This window comes from Hippocampus bargibanti, linkage group LG11 (assembly GCF_051943395.1).
Source record: "Hippocampus bargibanti isolate YZ-2025 linkage group LG11, ASM5194339v1, whole genome shotgun sequence".
Classification (NCBI taxonomy): Eukaryota; Metazoa; Chordata; class Actinopteri; order Syngnathiformes; family Syngnathidae; genus Hippocampus; species Hippocampus bargibanti.
Window position 1 is genome coordinate 20,821,048 of NC_142744.1, and position 20,740 is coordinate 20,841,787.

Sequence of the window (20,740 nt, forward strand, 5' to 3'; positions counted from 1 at the left end):
GTGTGTGTGTGTGTGTGTGTGTGTGTGTGTGTGTGCGCGTGTGCGTGTGTGTGTGTGTGTGTGTGTGTGTTTGCATGTCAGAATCTATGTGCATACATATGAGTGAGTGAGTGAGTGGCTGAATGAGTGAGTGAGAGAGTGAGTGAGTGAGTGAGTGAGTGAGTGAGTGAGTGAGTGAGTGAGTGAGTGAGTGAAAGATAGAGAGACTATGAATGACTGTGTAGAAGTGATGACCACAATGCAGACAAAGACGAGACTATAGGGAAAGTCTGGTATTAGTGATGCAAATGGCCTAACACCCACAGCGTGATTTAAATTTTGACCCTCGAGATGTCAAAATAGCTGCTGCACGTTTTCCCCAATGATGTTATTATATGCAGAGACCACAAGCTCCAGCTATTTTTTTCCCCAAAGTGAGGTCTGCTTCCATCATTCCCACATCCCTCCACACTACCTCCCCCACTTCTCCCAGATGCCAGCCTCGGTGCTTCGCCTCAATGAGAAGCTTGTCTGGCAATTTCGTGTATTTTAAGTACAAATGAACTCAGAGAGCGAGAAAGAAATTTGATAAAATGCAGTGTGTTTTTGTTCCTTCCCTTACTAAATCTGGAATGGCATTAAGGCTGTCTGATGGAACTTTTGTGCAGCTGAAGTTGAAACATTTGCCTCAGCAACGAGCGCTCCAGAAAATGGACAGACGTGGCGACAGTTCAAGTAGATCGGGAGTCAGAATACAGAGCTCACCTCACTCCACCATATCTGATTGAACTGATCATGATAATTTAAGGCTTCAACAGAACTTCAACAGATAAGCTGATTATTTGAATCAGTTGTGTTGGAGTAGGGAGGAATCTAAAACAAGCAGAATCTGGCTCCTGGGGAACTGGGGTTCCCAGCTACCCCTGATGTAGAGGGTAATGTGGGGGAAAAGGCAATTTTACAATATCTCTTGTTCTTTATTTAATTAAAGTGTACATTTTATTGATCCACTCATTTTCTCTCATGCTTGTCCTTTTTCGACTTGCAGGTACACTGGAGTAATCGGCAGGCAATTGCAGGCCTCATCAAGACAAATAAACATTCTCTCTCATTCGCATTTGTTATTTTTGTTGCTAGGTTAAATTTGTGTGTGCAATCAGGGATTCCATTTCGTTTCTTCTGTGTTTGCCTCAAAGCTTTACCAGAATTGTTGTATTAAGTTCATCCTGTCTATGTCACGTCTTGCAAGGTGGTGATGGCGGTTGTGGATCCCAAAAAGCAGGCAGGAGGGAGCAGGAGGTTGTGATTGACAGATTGTATGAAAAATAACGTCAGCAGGAACAAAATCTAAAACATCAAAATCTTCTGAACGGAAAAAATACAAAGTATCAAAAGAAAACCAAGATTAAAAGTCCGCTAAGGTGAAACAAACACCAGTACAGCATAAAATACATACAATTGCATACAAAGCATACAGCACGTTCAACAATTACCCGACGCCGAATGGTCGTGCCGAGTGTCCTTTTGAGTGTCACTGATTGGCAACGACCAGCACCTGCGATGCAGCAGGCAGGGCTGACAGCGCTACCCATTGGGCGCCAATCCGAACGGGAATGAAAGGAATGAAAGGAACGGGATGACCAGCACCTGTGCAGGTGCAGGTGGGGTCGACAGCGCCACGCGTTGTTCGCCAACCAGATCATGACAGTCTAGTTGATATCTAATTTACAACAGATTATTTTCTTCCAGTGTTTTTTAGGTGTTCAATTACCTGACATATTTCGACGTATACTTCCGCCTTCGTCTGAGTGTCCATTAAAGTGTCAAAAAAAACAGAATTGTTGTAGTATTGAATTCCCATGTTGGGGTGTATGAGTGTGGTTTGCTCATGTGGAGACCCTCTAATGCAACTAAATAGAATATAAAAGTCAACCTAATCTTGGGGGTTCATCTTTGCCATATTGCCACTTGAGTCCCTAAAACTATCTTTTGTGCCCCATAATAGAAATCTTGACATCGAAGGGGCTGTGGCCGGTGGTCGGGTCGGAAAAATACGGAAAAAGTTCCCCAACAAAAACAAAAAAAAAAAGGGGGGGGGGGGGGGGGGGGGGGCAGGCACAGAAGCTGAATCTCTGATCCTCTGGGTGTTGTGCACATTCAAGGTCCCCCCACTAAGTAACAAAACAGCACATAACTTTGGTCAAAGTTACAAAAAGTACTCCAAAATGTCCGACACTTTGCCACCACTTCACAGGATACAATTACACAGATATTGAGAAGTTTTCATTCAACCTCATCACACTTGGTTGCTACACCTATATCATGGGAAAATAACAAACACTTCACGTGGTGTGGGTAAAAGGATAAAAGGGATGGACTAGAAAATAAAAAAAACAACCATTGGATGGATAGCAAAGTCACTAATCAGATAATCAAGTTGGTAACACCAAGTGGTAGTGTCGTCAGGTCTGTGTGGACATGACCAAATAGGACAGTCAAGACTTTGAAAAAAAAAAAAAAAAACAATTGTCAGACACCTTTTATTTGTCAAAACAAATGTAAATCCGGATCTCAAGATATAACCGTACGTACAAATGACCTTTAAATGGCTACACAGAACATTCGCCAATAATTCACTTGTACTCTCTCATTTGACTCAGTATAACTCAGACTTCATCTTAGTTTTACTGCTTTGTGCTTTCTAACATTGTTGTTACTGATTCATTGCTTTATTATCATGTATATGATAATTGCTCCATATATTGTACAGCACTTTATATGCAGTGGTGGTTGTTTGAAAGTGCTCTACAAATACAGTTGAGATGAGTTGAGACACTGCACTTCCAAAATGCAAATTGAAATTCCAAAATTCCAAACTGCTATCGGAGGTTCGATTTTCCAAACTTTTTCTGTTCTGTGATTACGAATGAATCTATGTCTTCATATAACGGTTCCCTTTTCCCCATTTGACCAAAAAGAAAAAAACAATGTTTTAAATCAAATGCTGAGCTCCTCCCAACTCATTGCTAACCAAGATGGCAATACCATGCAAAAATATGACATGTCTCTTAGACAAAAACAAAAATTAACCAAAAAGGGTTCGCTAATGCTACTTTGTAAACAAGCAATGGGATTTGGCTCTTAGAAGCACAATCGTGGAGCTCCGTAATGGGGCCATTACAGAGAGTAGCCTTTAATCAAGCAGAAATAGGAACATGCGCTACGTGTTTAGCCATCCACATAAAGTCAACTGCATAAGGTACGCATGTTTCATTAATTAGGTAAAATATTAATCACGGCTTCTTTCACTGAAAGACTGAATAAGCAAAAGAGATCAGTGAACAGCGACCCCTGATTCAACATGTGAGTATCCTAATGGAAGGTAACTCCAGCAATGTTGAATTCATTCAATCAACGTGACTACTAGGAGTAGGCTGCACAATCCTTACGACTAAGTTACAATTTGTCATGTACATTAACCACCCTCTCCTCTCCTGCCCAGGGAGGGTAAGGTTCCAGATACACTCACAAAAAGTGAAATATACAATCCAGAAATATCGTGCTTAAGTATTGTATTGTCCGGTGTATAAAGTGCACCGGAGTTTAAGCCCCCTCACCCCCAAAGAAAGGTGTATTTTCAAACTTTTTCCATATACATATAAGGCACACCAGAGTATAAGGCGCCCCTTCAATGAATGAAAAGTGTTTTTTCTAAATGTAAAATATAAAAATACAAACATGTTCCAAATATCAGGAGCACCACATAATAAGGTGCTGCAGTAGAGGCTTGGGTTATGCAGTTCTTCTACAGGGGGAAATTGAGTCGGTAGCTGGTGACAGAAGTTGGTAGACCTGTTGTGGCTAAATATTACTTCACATATAAAGCGCATCTGTGAATAAGGCGCGGGGTCATCTTTTGAAGAAAAGACTATGCCAGCCACCTGGTTATGGTACACCATGTATGCTTTCCCTGCCAGCATTTTACACCATGAAGTTATGTGTTGGATTGGACAGGCCAAGGATCTTCTGCAGGCTCCGGATGTGGAAGGCCTCAAGGGTAGTTAAAATTCCCCATTGTGGGACGAATAAAGGTATTCTGATTCTGAAGTGCCGGCGGTATGTTTCTGCCCCATAGAGGAGAGTGACAGACATACTGCGTTGCATACGGCAATCTTGGTTCCAATTCTCAGGTTTCGGTTCATAAGGACTCTGCTGCGTAAATGTCCAAACGATGATGAGGCTTTTTTTATACGATTGTGTATTTCAATGTCAAGGGAGCAATTGGTGGACAAAGTGGAGCCAAGGTAAGTAAAATAATCCATTATATTTAGTGAAATGCCATTGATGTGAAGGCTGGGTGGTGTGGGAGTTGGCGGCAAAGGTTGGAACATGAGCTCTGTTTTTTTATGTTGATCTGGAGACCAAAAGACTGGTACAAGCTAGAAATGGTATTGAGAGCATGCTGCATAGATTCTAAGCTGTGAGCTAGTACAGCACAGTCATCAGCATACTGAAGTTCACTGATGTGGCAGATATTTGTCTTTGTGTGGGCCTGGAGCCGTCTGATGTTGAAGAGGTTTCCATCGAGGCGGTACTCCACGCGGATGCCATCTTCATGTCCGATGTCCTTGTGAAATAGGCACGTGACGGCAGAAAGGGGGATATTAAAGAGCACTGCAGCCAAGACACAGCCCTGCTTTACCCCAGTGTTCACACCAAAGAGCTCTGACTGGAGCTCTCCGAAGAGTAATTTGGCTTGCATCCCGTCATGCAGCTGCTGGAGGATGCAAAGAAACTTGGGTGGTACCCCAAGTTTGGAGAGGTGTTTCCATAGCAACTCACAATTGATGGTGTCAAATGCTTTGTTGAGATCTATGAAGGCTATGTAGAGGTCCAGGCGATGTTCTCTGCTCTTCTCCATAAACTGCCTTAATACAAAAATCATATCTATGGTGGATCTTGTCTTCCGGAAACCACACTGCGTTTCTGGAAGCACAGACTCTGAGAGATGCTTGACCAGCCTACTGAGCATGATTTTGGACAAAAATTTCCCTGCGGTGGAGAGGAGAGAGATTCCTCGGCTATTCCCACACGCTGTTTTGTAGATTACAAGGATGTTGGCGTCCTTCCAGTCCTGTGGGAGCTTCCCGTGTTCCCAGATGTTATGTATAAGGAGGTGCAGATGGCGCGTGAGGAGATAACCTCCGTGTTTGTAAACTTCTGCTGGGATGCCATGAGGTCGAGCACTTTTGTTGTTCTTAAGGCTCATGATGGCTTGCCTGGTCTCCGAAAAAGATGGTGGGGTGTCGAGGCTCGTGATTGGCGGCAGGTCTGGAAGATTGTCCAGAATTTTTGAGTTGACGGGGTTGGTGATGTTGAGAAGGGTCTCGGAATGGTTTGCCCAGCAAGCAAGGATCTCATGGCGGTCCTTAAGGAGCACAGAGCCATCAGCTCTGATTAAGGTGAGGGTCATAGTTTTACAGTCATACTCTCACTCCCTCACTCACTCGCTCGCTCACTCTCTCTCTCTATCTATCCATTTCTCTCTCTTTCTCTCTCTCATTGCAGTGACTCTTAAATATACTTGGAGAACAAACATGTTATTATCATAATGTGAGCTGTTTGGCGCCTGCAGTTATATTTTGACAGTCTCATTCGAGATTCTTGGATATTACTCAAACCCACCCATGGGAAACACCACAACAGGGAAAACAATACCTTTTATGTCCATATCCTGGAAGCAAACACTTTTAATAGTATGTTTCATTTATAAGGGGGCAATCACTACGACTGCAATTGACTTGGCACATAATATCGGTTTGGCTGTGATTATCCAAATATCCTTCCAAGCAATCAAGTAGACACAACGCGGTTGCGTTTCTGCTGGATTTTGATGTTTCTCAGACATTGATAAATATACAAATGATCCCTTGACGGAGGCGAGGAAACTCAAAAGCAGTTTAGACTTCATTGCTGGATTTAGATTACAAACGTTTTATATAACAACAACAACAACAACAATAATAATAATAATAATCATAATAATAATAATAATAATAATAATAATACATTTTATAAGCGCCTTTCGAAGCTCTCAAGGACACTTTACAGTCACAGACAAGCATACAATAATAAATAAAATACAAGTATACATAGAATACAATAAATAAAATACAAGGATAAATAGAAACAAGAGATAGAGCTACACAGAAAATACAATTTTAAATAGGTGAGTTTTGAGATGGGATTTGAAGGTGGGAAGAGAATCGATGTTACGAATGTTGGAAGGAAGTGAGTTCCAGAGTTTGGGGCAGAGCAGCTGAACGCTCTGTCCCCCATCGTGCTGAGACGGGCAGGGTGGGGGGGGGGGCACACGGGGGTGGAGGGAGGAAGAGGATCTGAGGGAACGTTAGCTTCAAATGTATGAGGAAAAATTTTAAAGTTCATTCTGTATTTGACCGGGAGCCAGTGGAGTTCTTGGAGGACAGGGGTGATGTGGTGAAAGGATGAGGTTCTGGTGATGATGCGGGCTGAAGAATTCTGGACGAGTTGAAGTTTTTGGACACGTTTCTAAGGGACACCAAGGAGAAGTGAATTGCAATAGTCAATCAGTGAGGTACCAGGACTCTGAACAAGGATAGCAGTGGTGTGAGGGAGAGATGGTCAAAGACGATTGATATTGCGTAGGTGGAAGTACGCAGATCGGCTTAAGTTATTTATATGGGAGTGGAAAGATAGTGTGCTGTCAAGGATGACACCTAGGCTTTTGACCTGATGGGAGGGAGAAACTGTCAATTGTGAGAGAGAAACTGTTAGCTTTGTTCAAGGTGGATTTGGTACCAACGCAGAGAATTTCAGTTTTTTTGCAGTTAAGTTTGAAGAAGTTGTGGGTAAACCAGGATTTAATTTCAGAAAGGCAGAATGTAAGGGAAGAAAGTGGAAGAGAGGCGTCGGGTTTGCTGGAGAGACAGAGCTGGGTGTCATCCTATGCCTGGCAACGAAAGATATATTCAGTGTTGCCTTACGTTTTGCAGGTGATGCGCTGAATGAACTCACAAAATAGATACAATTAATGACTGCCACTTTTAAAATGCAAAATGAAGAATAAATACTGGTGCAGTAAATTTTTGTTGATAAAATATAAGATGGCTGCTATCGCTACCGTTCTTTCAATTCCAAACTACGAACATAAGTCAATGTAACGTTAAAAAAAAGAAAAACAATGGTCATCATAGAAACTACCTTCCGTTTTCCCAACAAGGATTAAGAGAGTTTATAGGCACATTAAGCCACCAGCATTGCATATTTGCGTAAATTGTGTCCCCCGATTCTGGTTAATATAAGCCCCTTTAAACTAAAAAGAAAAACTTACTGGAGTTATGAAGCAGACACTTCATTATTTTCGAATCAAGTGACCGCCATTCACATGAATTTTTGAATGGAGCTAATAATAAGCACATTGGCATGAATATGCCAGTACTGTTTTTGAATGAGAGGAATGTCGGTGCCCTTTGACTGTCATCGCTGGACAGCTCTGGGGCCATTGCTCTTTTTTGCACCTATCATGGGCAGCATCTTCACAGTAATATAGCCACAAGGGGGCACAAGCTAGTGTCTTATTGTGCCGGTCCCAAGCCCGGATAAATACAGAGGTTTGTGTCAGGAAGGGCATCCGACGTAAAAAACAAAACAAATATGCAAATCAAACCTATGAATCCCATTCCGGATCGGTCGAGGCCCGGGTTAACAACGGCCGCCATTGGTACTTTTGACCTTCAGGGTGCCAGTGGAAAATGGACTACTGTTGGTCGAAGAAGGAGAGGAGGGAGGTGTGCCCAGAGGAAAAGAGAGAAATGGAACGCCAAGAGTATAGAACTAAGAGTAGGAACTTTGAATGTAGGAACAATGACAGGTAAAGGTAGAGAGCTGGTTGACATGATGCAGAGAAGGAAGGTAGACATACTGTGTGTCCAGGAGACTAGGTAGAAAGGGAGCAAGGCTAGAAGCTTAGGGTCAGGGTTTAAGTTGTTCTATCATGGTGAAGACAGAAAGAGAAATGGAGTTGGGGTTATCTTAAAAGAGGAGTTTGTTAGGAATGTCTTAGAAGTAAAAAGAGTATCAGATAGAATGATGAGTCTGAAGCTAGAAATTGAAGGTGTGATGTTCAATGTTGTTTGTGGGTATGCCCCACAAGTAGGATGTGAGCTGGCAGAAAAGGAAACATTTTGGTTGGGCTTTGATGAAGTCATACAGAACATCCCGAGAAGTGAGAGGGTTGTAATTGGTGGAGACTTCAATGGACATGTTGGCGCAGGAAACAAAGATGATGAGGAGGTGATGGGCATGTTTGGACTCCAGATGAGGAACGCTGAAGGACAGATGGTGGTTGACTTTGCTCAGAGAATGCAAATGGCTATTGTGAATACTTTCTTTCAGAAGAGACAGGAATATAGGGTGACCTATAAGAGTGGAGGCAGAAGTACACAGGTAGACTACATTTTGTGTCAACGGCGCCATCTAAAGGAAATCAGTGACTGCAAAGTAGTGGTTGGTGAGAGTGTAGCCAGACAGCATAGGTTGGTGGTGTGTAGGATGACGCTGGCAGTGAGGAAGATGAAGAAACCAAAGGCTGAAGTGAGGACAAAATGGTGGAAGTTGAAAAAGGAAGAGTGTTGCATGACATTTAGGAAGGAGGTAAGAGAAGCACTGGGTGGGCAAGAGGTCCTTCCAGATGACTGGCAAACTACAGCGAACATAATCAGAGGCACAGGTCGGAAAGTACTTGGTGTATCGAGTGGAAGAAAGGTAGATAAGGAGACTTGGTGGTGGAATGGGGAGGTGCAGGAGTGTATACAGAGAAATGGGTTAGCAAAGAAGAAGTGGGACACTGAGAGGACGGACGAGAGTAGACAGCAGTACAAGGAGATGCAGCGCACGGTTAAAGTAAAGGTGGCAAAGGCCAAACAAGAGGCCTATGATGACTTGTATGCTCGGCTGGACAGCAAGGAAGGTGAGACTGATCTTTACAGGCTGGCGAGACAGAGAGACAAAGACGGTAAGGACCTGCAGCAGGTTCGGGTAATTAAGGATACAGATGGCAATGTATTAACAGGTGCCAGTAGTGTGATGGCAAGATGGAAAGAGTATTTTGAAGAATTGATGAATGAGGAAAATGAGAAGGAACAAAGAGTTGAAGACGTGATTGTTGTGGACCAAGACGTAGCAAACATTAGAGGATGAAGGGGGGAAAGGCACTCGGGCCTGATGATTTACCAATCGAGGTATGGAAATGTCTTAAGAGAGGTGGCGGTGGTGTTCCTGAATGGGTTATTCAACAAGATCTTAGATGGTGAATAGATGCCTGAAGAATGGAGACGAAGTGTACTCGTGCCCATTTTTTGTGATGGAAAGGAGATGTGCAGAGTTGTACTAATTATAGAGGAATAAAGTTGATGAGCCATACAATGAAACTCTGGGAAAGAGTTGTTGAAGCTGGACTAAGAGCAGAAGTGAACATTTGTGAGCAGCAGTATGGCTTCATGGCAAAAAAGAGTAAGACAGATGCAGTGTTTGCTTTAAGAATGCTGATAGAGAAGTATAGAGAAGGTCAGAAGGAACTGCATTGTGTCTTTGTAGATCTGGAGAAAGCGTATGACAGGGTGCCCAGGGAAGAGCTGTGGCATTGCATGAGGAAGTCTGGAGTGACGGAAAAGTATGTCAGAGCGGTACAAGACATGTATCACGACTGTAAGACAGTTGTGAGGTGTGCTGTCGGTGTGACTGAGGAATTCAAGGAGGAGGTGGGACTCCAGCAAGGGTCAGCTCTGAGCCCCTTCTTGTTTGCTCTGGTGATGGACAGGCTGACAGACGATGTTAGACAAGAATCTCCTCGGACCATAATGTTTGCAGATGACATTGTGACCTGTAGCGAGAACGGGGAACAGGTGGCGGAGAAACTAGAGATGTGGAGATATGCCCTGGAAAGGAGAGGAATGAAGATCAGTCGCAGCAAGACGGAATATATGTGTGTGAATGAGAGGGGTCCAAGTGCAAGAGTGATGCTACAGGGAGAAGAGATAAAGAAAGTGGAGGATTTTAAGTACTTGGGGTCAACTGTCCAGAGCAATGGAGACTGTGGAAAAGAGGTGAAGAAGCGTGTCCAGGCAGGCTGGAGCGGCTGGAGAAAAATGTCAAGTGTGATGTGTGATAGAAGGGTTTCAGCTAGGATGAAAGGAAAAGTGTATACAACCGTGGTCAGACCAGCCATGATGTTTGGACTGGAGACAGTGCCGCTCAAGAAAAGACAAGAAGCAGAGCTGGAGGTAGCAGAGCTGAAGATGTTGAGGTTTTCTTTGGGAGTGACCAGGTTGGATAGGATCAGGAATGAGTACATTAGAGGGACAACTCATATCAGAGGCTTTGGAGACAAAGTCAGAGAGGCCAGACTGAGATGGTTTGGACATGTCCAGAGGAGAGAGAGTGACTATATCGGGAAAAGGATGCTGAGCCTTGAACTGCCAGGCAGGAGACTGAGAGGAAGACCGAAGAGGAGGTTTATGGATGTGATCAAAGAGGACATGAAGGTAGCTGGTGTGAGAGAAGAGGATGCACAAAACCGGGATAGATGGAGGACATTGATTCGCTGTGGCGACCCCTGAGGGGAAAAGCCGAAATGAAAAGAAGAGGAGGAGATGCTTTGTACAGCGGAAAGGTTGGTGCTGTTGGACAGACTGCGGCTGGAAGGATGCATGGTTTGAGGAGCATCAGCGCAGAACGCCTATTCATACGTGGAATTGTCGCGGCTTGGAATTGAAGCTGATTTATGTAGGACAGGAGATGTGAGACAATCTCTTTTCGTCAATGGATGCTACAGCTTTGTGTTTGCTTTCAACATTTAGCTTGTAGTCGATGTGCACATTCCACCATGACGTCCCTGATCCACTGTTAAAAAGGATGCTTAGATGGGTACAGCAGGTGCTGAAGAATGAATGACTCTCTGTGTCTTTGTGTTGTCATATACAGTGAGACATCAACTTACAAACACCTCAACTTACAAACTTTTCGTCTTACAAACGTCAAATTTCTGAAAATTAAACCTTATAATAAGCACTATTTTCATTATACACACCCACCACGGCTGGCGGAGTGATCTTCGGCGGAAGCACACGACCGAACAGCACCAGAGGTTAAGTTACCAACAGTCCTTATGGAAGGTGACTCTCCTTCCACTTTATTTTACAGCACAGTTTATTTGTTTGATTACAGTCGTCATGTAATGTGCTCACTTTCCAAACACCAATTCCCTTTGACCTTCGACCTCCAACGCCATTCCATCAAGCCATGAATGACCATCACAAATGTAAATAAAGTGACTTTATGATACAATGCAGTGTATTTCTTTCATTACAATACAATAGCACATTTATTATACATAGACTGAGGTATGTTGTGTATAGTTTTAAGACTTATTTAGTTGAAAAGTATATTTTATGGAAACCCGGGAACGGATTATTCCCATTTTAATGGTTTCCAATGGGAATTTTTTTTTGAGATACACACTTGCCTTACACACACTGTCTGGGAACCAATTAAGTTCGTAAGTTGAGGTCTCACTGTAATTTATTATTTTGTTGTTTTTTTTTTTTGCTTACTTTTTTTCCTTTCCTCTTCCTTTCATAACTTTGCTGCAGTGTTACTTCCGGGTAGAGTGAACGCTGGCGCGAATGGCTGCCGCTGCTCACCCACACAAAAAAAATCCTGTGACTGTCAATGTCCGTGAGAGTTTTGAAATGCGCTTAGAAAATAAATGTATTATTATTATTGTGCTTCAATTGTTGATAAAGATGCACCGGTATCCATTGATGAGAAGGTTTCTTCAGCCGTCATCTGTACTTTTTTGAAGGTGTTGGACGTTTTGCTTCTTATCCAAGATGCTTCTTCAGCGAACTAAAGTCTTACTGGTAGTATCGGCCCTATATATATCCCTAAGCTCCAGACATGGTGGCGCTGGACACAGCTATGATAGGTCCCTACTCTCAGGTTGGGGGGAGCAGAGGACCACTCCCTGCGGCCCCACCGAATGTCCCTACATTCCTGACTAACGACTGGCCTGTTTGCCCCACTCCCTCCGGTATCACCTCATCACCATTACTGATGTTGCCTAACCTGTTTTGCCTAAGCAGTCTATTGTATGAACGATCCAAATTGAACCTCACCCTGTCACGTCCACTTGAGGCATGACAACAGGACTCGAGGGACGACGGAAGGTGGTAAATGTTGGATCCGAAATACACGGGCAGACAGAGTTTCCAACAAAGAGTCTTTACTGAGACACAAATGATTTGACAGAAAATAAGGCAAGGATGAGGGCACTGACAAGACAGACCTGCATGCGTTGGGGTGACGGGGAACTTCCTGGAATACGCCGACAACGACCGTACAGTAGGTGTGGCTTTTATAACCAGAAGGCACAATTAAGGGAATGGGGAACAGGTGTGTGAGCCGGGAGAGCCAGGAAGGGAGGGGCCCGCTCCAAGGAGCAGCGGAGGAGGAGACAGAAGGGGAGGGGCGCGCTCCTGACGACGACGAGGATGTGACACACCCCACCCGACCGGTTTAAAGAAGGATTTTGTTGTTTTATGAGAATCGCTTCTTTTACTCCCCTTTCAAACCATCTATGTTTTTTCGCTAAGATTTTAACCTCATTGTCGTCAAATGAGTGGTTGCTAGCTTTTAGGTGCAAATGTACTGCCGATTGAGGCCCACTCGTATTATCCCTGCAATGTTGATAGTCTTTTTTTGAGAATTTGTTGAGTCTCCCCAATGTACTGCTCTTTACGATTTTCATTCTTACAATGTATTGAATAAACTACATTACTTTCGTTTTCATTTGGCAGCCTATCTTTTGGATGCACTAATTTTTGCCTGAAAGTGTTTATCGGTTTGAAATAAGTAACAATTTTGTGTTGCCAAAGGACTCTGTAGTTTTTCAGAAACCCCTGCAATTTAAGGTACTGCTACTCCTCTCCTTTTTGTATCTTGAGAATTTTTGCTTTCATTCCCTAGTCTTTCTTTCTGACATTTCTGACATACCGCCGCTCGTTCCTACCGACTGCTGTCAGGCTTCACAATTCCCAATGATCACATGTGAAAAAAAAAAAAAAAAAAAAAAAAAAAAAAAAAAAAAAACTTGTACACTTGTAAATATGGGTTGTTGCAATATATCTAAATGCATTTCTTGATTCTGCACTATGTACAGTCTTGTTTATAGAACGGTTTTTGCACATCTACATTTGCACAGTATACAGTTGACATTTTTTTTTTGTTATGCTTAGAATATCTTGTTTTCTATCCTTTCACTCCCACCCCAACCCCATCCCTCTTCAATTGCTGCTGTGGACTGCAAATTTCCCCATTGCGGGACGAATAAAGGTATTCTGATTCTAATTCTGATTTGTTGAATGACCACTGAGGGTACCTACAGTTTGTGAGTGCTCTCCTGATATGTTTTCACTCCTTTTCTCTACCTTCAACGCTTGTTGGTATTAGTTTAGCCCTATGCTGGAGGGTTTTGATAACTCCTAGTTTGTGTTGTAAAGGGTGGTTAGAATCGAACAGTAAGTATTGGTCAGCGTGCATAGCCTTCCTAAAGACTTCTGTTTTTCGCGCTCTGTCCTCTTTTATAATTACTTTACAATCCAAGAAGACTAGTTGGTTCTCGTGAATGTCCTCACGAGTAAATTTAATGTTGATGTCTACCGAGTTGAGGTGATCTGTGAAGGATTGAATTTCTCGTTTTTTAATTATGACAAGAGACGATAGATAACTATATAAAAGTTCAGGCTAAAAAAATGTGTACTGCATCAGCGAAAGTATTTTGCACTCAGCAGTCTGAAATTGCAGCTTGTGATCGGAATTCACTGAGGGCACGGACAAGAAGGCAAGAATAGACCTTTAGAAGGCTGAGGGAAGGCTGAGGGAAGCACTTCAAAACGTGTGAGCTACAATAGTGAACAGGCTACAAAAGTGCGTCGCGCGACTCCACCATCACGGCATGTATTTGCGTGTGCGTTAACGGGTTGATTGGGTAGTCAAAGTCAAAGTCAGCTTTATTGTCAAATATGGTCATATGCATGACATATAGCACAGATTATATTACTGTCCTCTTGGACACAGCGTGCAAGGCAGAGAGTGGAGCCGCAGCGTGTTCACGTGCCGCCATCTTTGGAGAAAAACAAAAATAACAAATAATATGACAACACAAAGACACAGAGAGTCATTCATTCTTCATCGCTTGCCGTACCCTCTGTGACATAAAGCAGTTCTAGATGAAAGAGAAGAGGATCAAAGCATCCTTTTCAGCAGTGGATCAGGGACATCATGGTGGAATGTGTATGTCTCCTACAAGATAAATGTTGAAAGCAAACAAGCAGTAGTAGCATCCATTGACGAAAAGAGATTGTCTCACTGTCTCACATACATCCACTTCAATTCCAAGCCGCGACTGTCATGTGCGAATTGACAGCTGGGGCGGGGCCACCGCTTCAGCTCGCCAGCTGCTGTCAATTCCCTAATCACGCACTCTGGGACATTTAAACCCGTCGCTGGCACTTCAGCAGCGTCGGAGGATACGACGCCTCACGCCTTGCCCGTATCTTGGATTCTGTCAGTACGAGTAGTTGCTTCACCCGAGGTGTTTCGTGGCCGCGATCGTGTAAGTCTATTGCTTGTCGAAAGCGCGTGGTTTTGCCCCCACGTGTGCCGTTTTATTTTTACGCGCTTGTTAGGCTGGACGGATCCCACCTCCACCTTGAATTCCTCAGTCACACCGACAGCACACCTCACAACTGTCTTACAGTCGCGATACATGTCTTGTACCGCTCTGACATACTTTTCCGTCACTCCAGACTTCCTCATGCAATGCCACAGCTCTTCTCTGGACGGATAGGCCCGCCCGCCTACTCGCTGTGCTCTTTTTTGTGAATTAGTTTATCACGTTTATTCCGGGTCCGTGGTATTCTCGGACCCGCGCTTTTTGTTATAATAACTCCGCTGCTAGCACCTACGTCTCTGCCGCCTGGTTGGGGATCCAACACCCTCAGTAACATTTCGACGAGTCAGCTGTTCCTGTCACGCTCGGTGACGGCGACAGTTTCACATATGCATCGGCGCTCTGCGCTGACGCTCTTTTCTTCTTATCCCGGGCTCCTGAAGCCATGCATCCATCCAGCCGCAGACTGTCCAACAGCACCGACCTTTTCGCTGAACAAAGCGGGGCTGTGAAGATGCTGCCCATCAAAGGGCACAATTGCCCCAGAGCTGTTCAGCGATGAGTCAAATGGCACCGACATTCCTCCCATTCAAAAACAGTACTGGCATATTCATGCTGCCGAAAAGGCGCAACCGCTCCGCACAGTATCCTTGATGAATGTTGTGACCCAAAATGCTGAAAAACAATCCGTATCCATAACCCTTCTATCATACATCACATCTGACATTTTCCTTCAGCCGTTCCAGCCTGCCTGGACACGCATCTTCACCTCTTTTCCACATTCTCCATTGCTCTGGACAGTTGACCCCAAGTACTTCCTCCACCATCTTTATCTCTTCTCCCTATAACCCCAGTCTTGTACTTGGGCCCCTCTCATTCACAAACATACTGTATATTCCATCTTGCTGCGACTAACCTTCATTCCTCTTCTTTCCCGGGCAAACCTCCACCTCTCTAGTTTCTCCTCCATTTGTTCCCTGCTCTCACTACAGATCACAATGTCATCTGCAAACATCATCGTCCAAGTCTTGTCAAACAATGTCTGGCAGCTTGCCCATCACCAGAGTAAACAAGAAGGGGCTCAGGGCTGAATCCCAGTGGAGTCGTTAAGTCTTGGTAGTGCAGCATCAGGGCAAAAAAAATAAAACAAAACAAAAAATAAAAACACACACAAAAAAAACACATCTGGAAAAAATATGCATCTGGAAACAAACAGAATGCTATTTGACGAAAAAGTACAGATCTAAAAAAAAAACTAGCACTAGTGGAATGAACAAAACAAATTTCATTACATAGCGACTAAACATTACATTGTTTTCACATTGTTGGTTCTTAATGAAACAGTGAAGCGAGAAATTTACATTTTGCACATGCACAATGTTTTAACATGGATTCTTTGGATTAATATGCTATTGATTATAGGCAGCGTGCAGTCATCAATAGCTGTCTGCTTTTGGTTCCCAGAGTCCCCCCCCTTACTGCCGTATGCAGCCAAAAGTGCCTCTGGCACACTTTGGACATGTCACATATGTTTTCAGATTTGCAGCCCTTTTTGCCTCAGTTCGCCTGGTAGCACCTGTCATGGCCAAGTTCTGTTCGACCAATAAAACCATTTAGCTGCAACACTCCCCAACAAAAAAACATGTCTCGTTCGGCGTGGCGGGAGATTGTGAGAGGAAATTTTCAGAGTCAATGAAGCCACAGGAAATCACTCTTGTGGGAACAGTATCAATGTTGGATTGATGCAAACGTATTAATGGCCTGAAATTGAAAGAGTCTGCATGATCTCTCTGCAGCAGGTTGTCAAATAAAATATGTTTGTTACTTATTACTGTATATCTGCACAGATGCATGGACCGATATAGGCATGATGCATGGCTTCTCTAATTTATTCCTGTCCTTCCTGGTCCTGATCAGAAGATTCCTGTTGATTTGACTGACCCAGGCAGGCACCTTTGAAAGTCACTATGCTTATTATCATTATTATTATCCTTTGGCAAACCATTTAATTTCTCAAGTACATGACTTGATTATATAGTAGAGCATACGATTTGTGATTGCATTCTGGAACATCCAGCAAAGCGTAAAAAAAAAAAAACGTATGTAATCGACCATTTTTGATAATTGATAGGAAGTATATCTCCCACTCGCACTTGGCACATCAACTCCGCAAACAAACACAGTGCTACTCAGACTCTAGCCAGCGGATGTTATCTCGCGCGATATGCTTGCGTTACAATGTAAAACAGATTGGAAACAAGGCAAAAAAATGTAAATAATAGAGTAGCATGAACAAAGACTGCCAAATGATTTATACTGTTGCACTTTTATTTATTCATATTCTAAAATATCAAAACTATTGACGTTGCGTGTTTTGATAATAACCAGCTTAATCACATTCATGTCAAGATAAGTTAAAATCTTGGTGATGTCATATTTATGCTAGTCATGGCATGACATCAGAGTCCTGGCAAGCAGCCAGTTCTCCAAGATTAGTATTTAGAGGAACCATTTGGTTAGCTAACCCTTCTCCATGAGCCCAGAGGATTTGGTAAAACGCCTCATAGTCAGCCGAGTCTGTCATGGCCGGATCATACTGTCAAGAACATGGTACAGTTGGTTTGGAATGCACGACTCAGACGTGGCCGAGACAAAAAAAAAAAAGGAATGTAATGGTTGATACATGTGAGAGACAAGCCGACAAGAGCTATAACAGGCGTGAGTCAGGAAAATAGGGTAAAGGGCAGACAAAAAAAAGTTTGAGTTCATAGTCACTTCAATACAAAATGAAAATGACCTGAAGAGGATTAACTTATTGGTAATGATACATGTCAGATGAGGGGAATATACAGGGTTCCGTTCCGACCAACCAGACGTAAGTCAAAATGGCCGTGAGTCGAAATCCCTTCAAAATGTTGAATAAAGACTCTGTGCCAAATGACTTACAAACGACCTAATTCGGACGCCACGGGGGCGGGCGGGCGTGGGACTGGGTTGCCGGTGTTCTCTCTGGTCCCCTCTCCCCGGCCTTACCCCGCTCTACGTGCCGACGTGCGGCCTGACCCCGTGGCGTGACCCCGCGGCTGTCTCCAGCGCCGACCCACCCGATCTGCCACCTCGCCCAAAAGCAGAACAAACTGTCTCAAAAAGGCGGGGGCGCGGGCCTTGGGCCCGACGCACCGATCCCGCGTGCCCAAGCGCCGACGCCTAACCCGCCTCAGCTCTCTTCCTGGTCGCGTTGCGGCCAACGTCGGTGGACACTCCCCCCTCCAGTGCCATCACGCGGTCGATTGCTATGTTGGAGTGAGATGCTGGCTGGCTGCCCAAAATTGTCTGACGCGTTGCCAGGCTGCTAGCGCGTTGTACTGCCAGGCGTTGAATTAAAATTTAAAGAAAAAACGGTCTGTCAGTCGTGGTCCTAAGTGCGGGTGATCGTAAGTAGAGCCCGTCGAACGTCGGATGGTACCTGTCGGGCTTGATTGGGGTTGAGAAACAGATGAGGGGGAAACAATCAGGGAGCAGGTGATACAGGCGAGGAAATGATCAGGGAGGCAGCAAGCGGACTGCAGATCATGACAATCAATGCAGTCCATTCATTTTATGGCTATTTTTATTTATTTATTTGTTTATTTGTTTATTTATTTATTTATTACAGCGACACTTTGCATTATATACTGTTCACCTGATAAAGTGGTACTTTTAATTTAAGGCTTGGCTGCTTGAATGCAAACCGGCCAGCATGCGCAAGCATGGCTTTGCTACTCACCGGGAAGCTTGCCTTGCCTTGATTTGACAAGGCCTTCGCACTTGCGCTTGGCTTTGAACAGCAGGGCTATCTGCTCCTCTTTGGTCAGTACATCATCTGCATGGGCCTGTAAGGGCAAAAAACATTTAAAGTAAGTTAAATCAGTGATTACCAATCACTTTCCTGTGATACATTATTGTTCTGTGAGATCGGTCAATTTTCTCCACAGATTACAAAGCGTATTCGGTTTTTGATACTGTATGTGGAGTGAAAAATGGTGGACATCAAAGTGTATGATTCTCTGTAAATCGATTCAATTTAATATGCCGCAGCTCAGTTGGAGAGCGGTATGACGCAGTGACTGCCAGACGAGGTGCAAAAATGTGTGCACCCCAGTGCCAGGGTTTTTGTCATTTTCACTCAAATTGCAGGACCCGCAGAACATTGAATTTTAGGACTACATAATTTAATTCAGCGTAAGATACATTATAAAGAAAATTGCTTCTTTTACTCCCCAAAGAAGCGATTTTAGTAATGTTGATGAGGTGATACCGGAGCAAGTGGGGCAATCAGGCCAGTCGTTAGTCAGGATAATAGGAACAATCAGTGGAGGGAGTAGTCCTCTGCTCCCCCTAACCTGAGAGCAGGGACCTATCATAGCAGAGTCCGGCACCGCGATGTCTGGACAGTAGGGATACATATATTGGGCCAAACTACCAATAAGACTTTAGTTCGCTGAAAAAGCATTTTGGATAAGAAGCGAAACGTCCGACAACCTTCGAAGAAGTACAGATGACGGCTGAAGAAACCTTTTCATCGATAAAACACTGGATACACGTATCCACTTTCTACGTATCCATAAGCTTTGAGAGACTTGTATGCCTTCAGACTATTGTGAGTGAACTGTCCGGCAGTATCGACGAGGTAAAAATAAATGTCCAGACACAATGATGGCTCGTCAACCCATCCTTTCTTCAAATTGAAAGGATCCGGCAAGTTACAAATACGTCACAATATCCCAGCTTCTCGAAGTATCGCTCTCGTACTTCAAACGGTAGCTTTCACACATAATCGACAACTGGCATCTCCCATAACGCTCGGGAAAGTCCAAAGCACGAAGCAGGCTTCTGATTGGCTGCCGTGCCGAGTATGCAAATTGACAATGGCAACTGAAATTCCGACATTTCCAAACCGAACGAAGATTTCGAAATCTGAATAATTTATTCCGATTTCGTTCAAACGGTTGCTTTAATGAATAAAGCAAACATTTGATTTGAAAAAAAAAAATCTTTCATTTTTTTTCCCCCAGAAGTGGTCGGCCAACCTGGCAGAGACGTTTTGTAAGTTGTACGCCCAACGTAAAGGTTGCACGCCCCAGACGTCCGGGCAGACGTTATTTCAGACACTGGCATTATCCTTGAATTTTCATGTCAAATCATCATACAATCTGTTCTCCATATGTGGTTTATATGACACTGTTATAAAACATTTTTTGTTAACCAGCTTGAACATTTCTCTGCTTGTCATGAAATAAATTAAGAAGTGAAATGTGAACCCTTTGGAAGTAAAAAAGGTTTAGGAGTCGCAGTTAATGGATTGAATGCAGTGTAAAAAAAGCCACCGATGTTCGAAATGAGCCGTGCGACATGTCAGCGTCACTCTTCACAATAAATAAATAAATTGTTTGAGGTGCTACAAAACAAAAAAATATTTTGCTGCTTTTTCTTCATAAAAGTTTCATTTGTTGAAACCAAACTATGTCCTCTGACAAATTACATAAGGACAGGAAAAAAGGTAGGAAAAGAAACGTCTGCTCTTTGTGTTGTGTGACAGCATACACAAATAGACTGAGGGTCTTGAAAAGTGAAAATTCTCTCCAGCAATGATTTGAGGAAAAAAAATACTGGCAGTGACTGACAATACTGATTAGCGACTGATGAAAATATTGAGTTGAGTTTGAGGCTTGGGCTTGGCCTGTTTAATTGAAACAGAGCATGACACACAGATAAAACCATCAATTTGGGATTGGAGAAAATAATGCTTGTTCCATGGCAGTTATGACACCACTGTCAAACGCTCTTGCCATATGGAAGTTGTCAGTGACGTGCAGTCAGGTGAGGCAGGTGAGGCCATGCCTCACCTGTCATTGTGGGAAATATCAAATGAAAAAATAAATTAAACAGTTATATTTATTTAGTGATTTGTACTTTAAAGTTCTTTTCCATTTAACTTTACCGTTTTTGGAT

General features: G+C 43.4%; 1 protein-coding gene across 2 annotated transcripts in view; it reads right to left on the reverse strand.

The window, feature by feature from the left end:
* pth1r (parathyroid hormone 1 receptor) overlaps positions 1-20,740 on the reverse strand; it is a 96,731-nt gene that overhangs the window by 27,701 nt on the left and 48,290 nt on the right. For both annotated transcript variants that reach the window (XM_089008875.1, XM_089008876.1), the window contains one exon: positions 18,516-18,621. In XM_089008875.1, the coding sequence (XP_088865001.1) occupies positions 18,516-18,621 (106 nt within the window). The remainder of the gene's footprint in view (positions 1-18,515; positions 18,622-20,740) is intronic.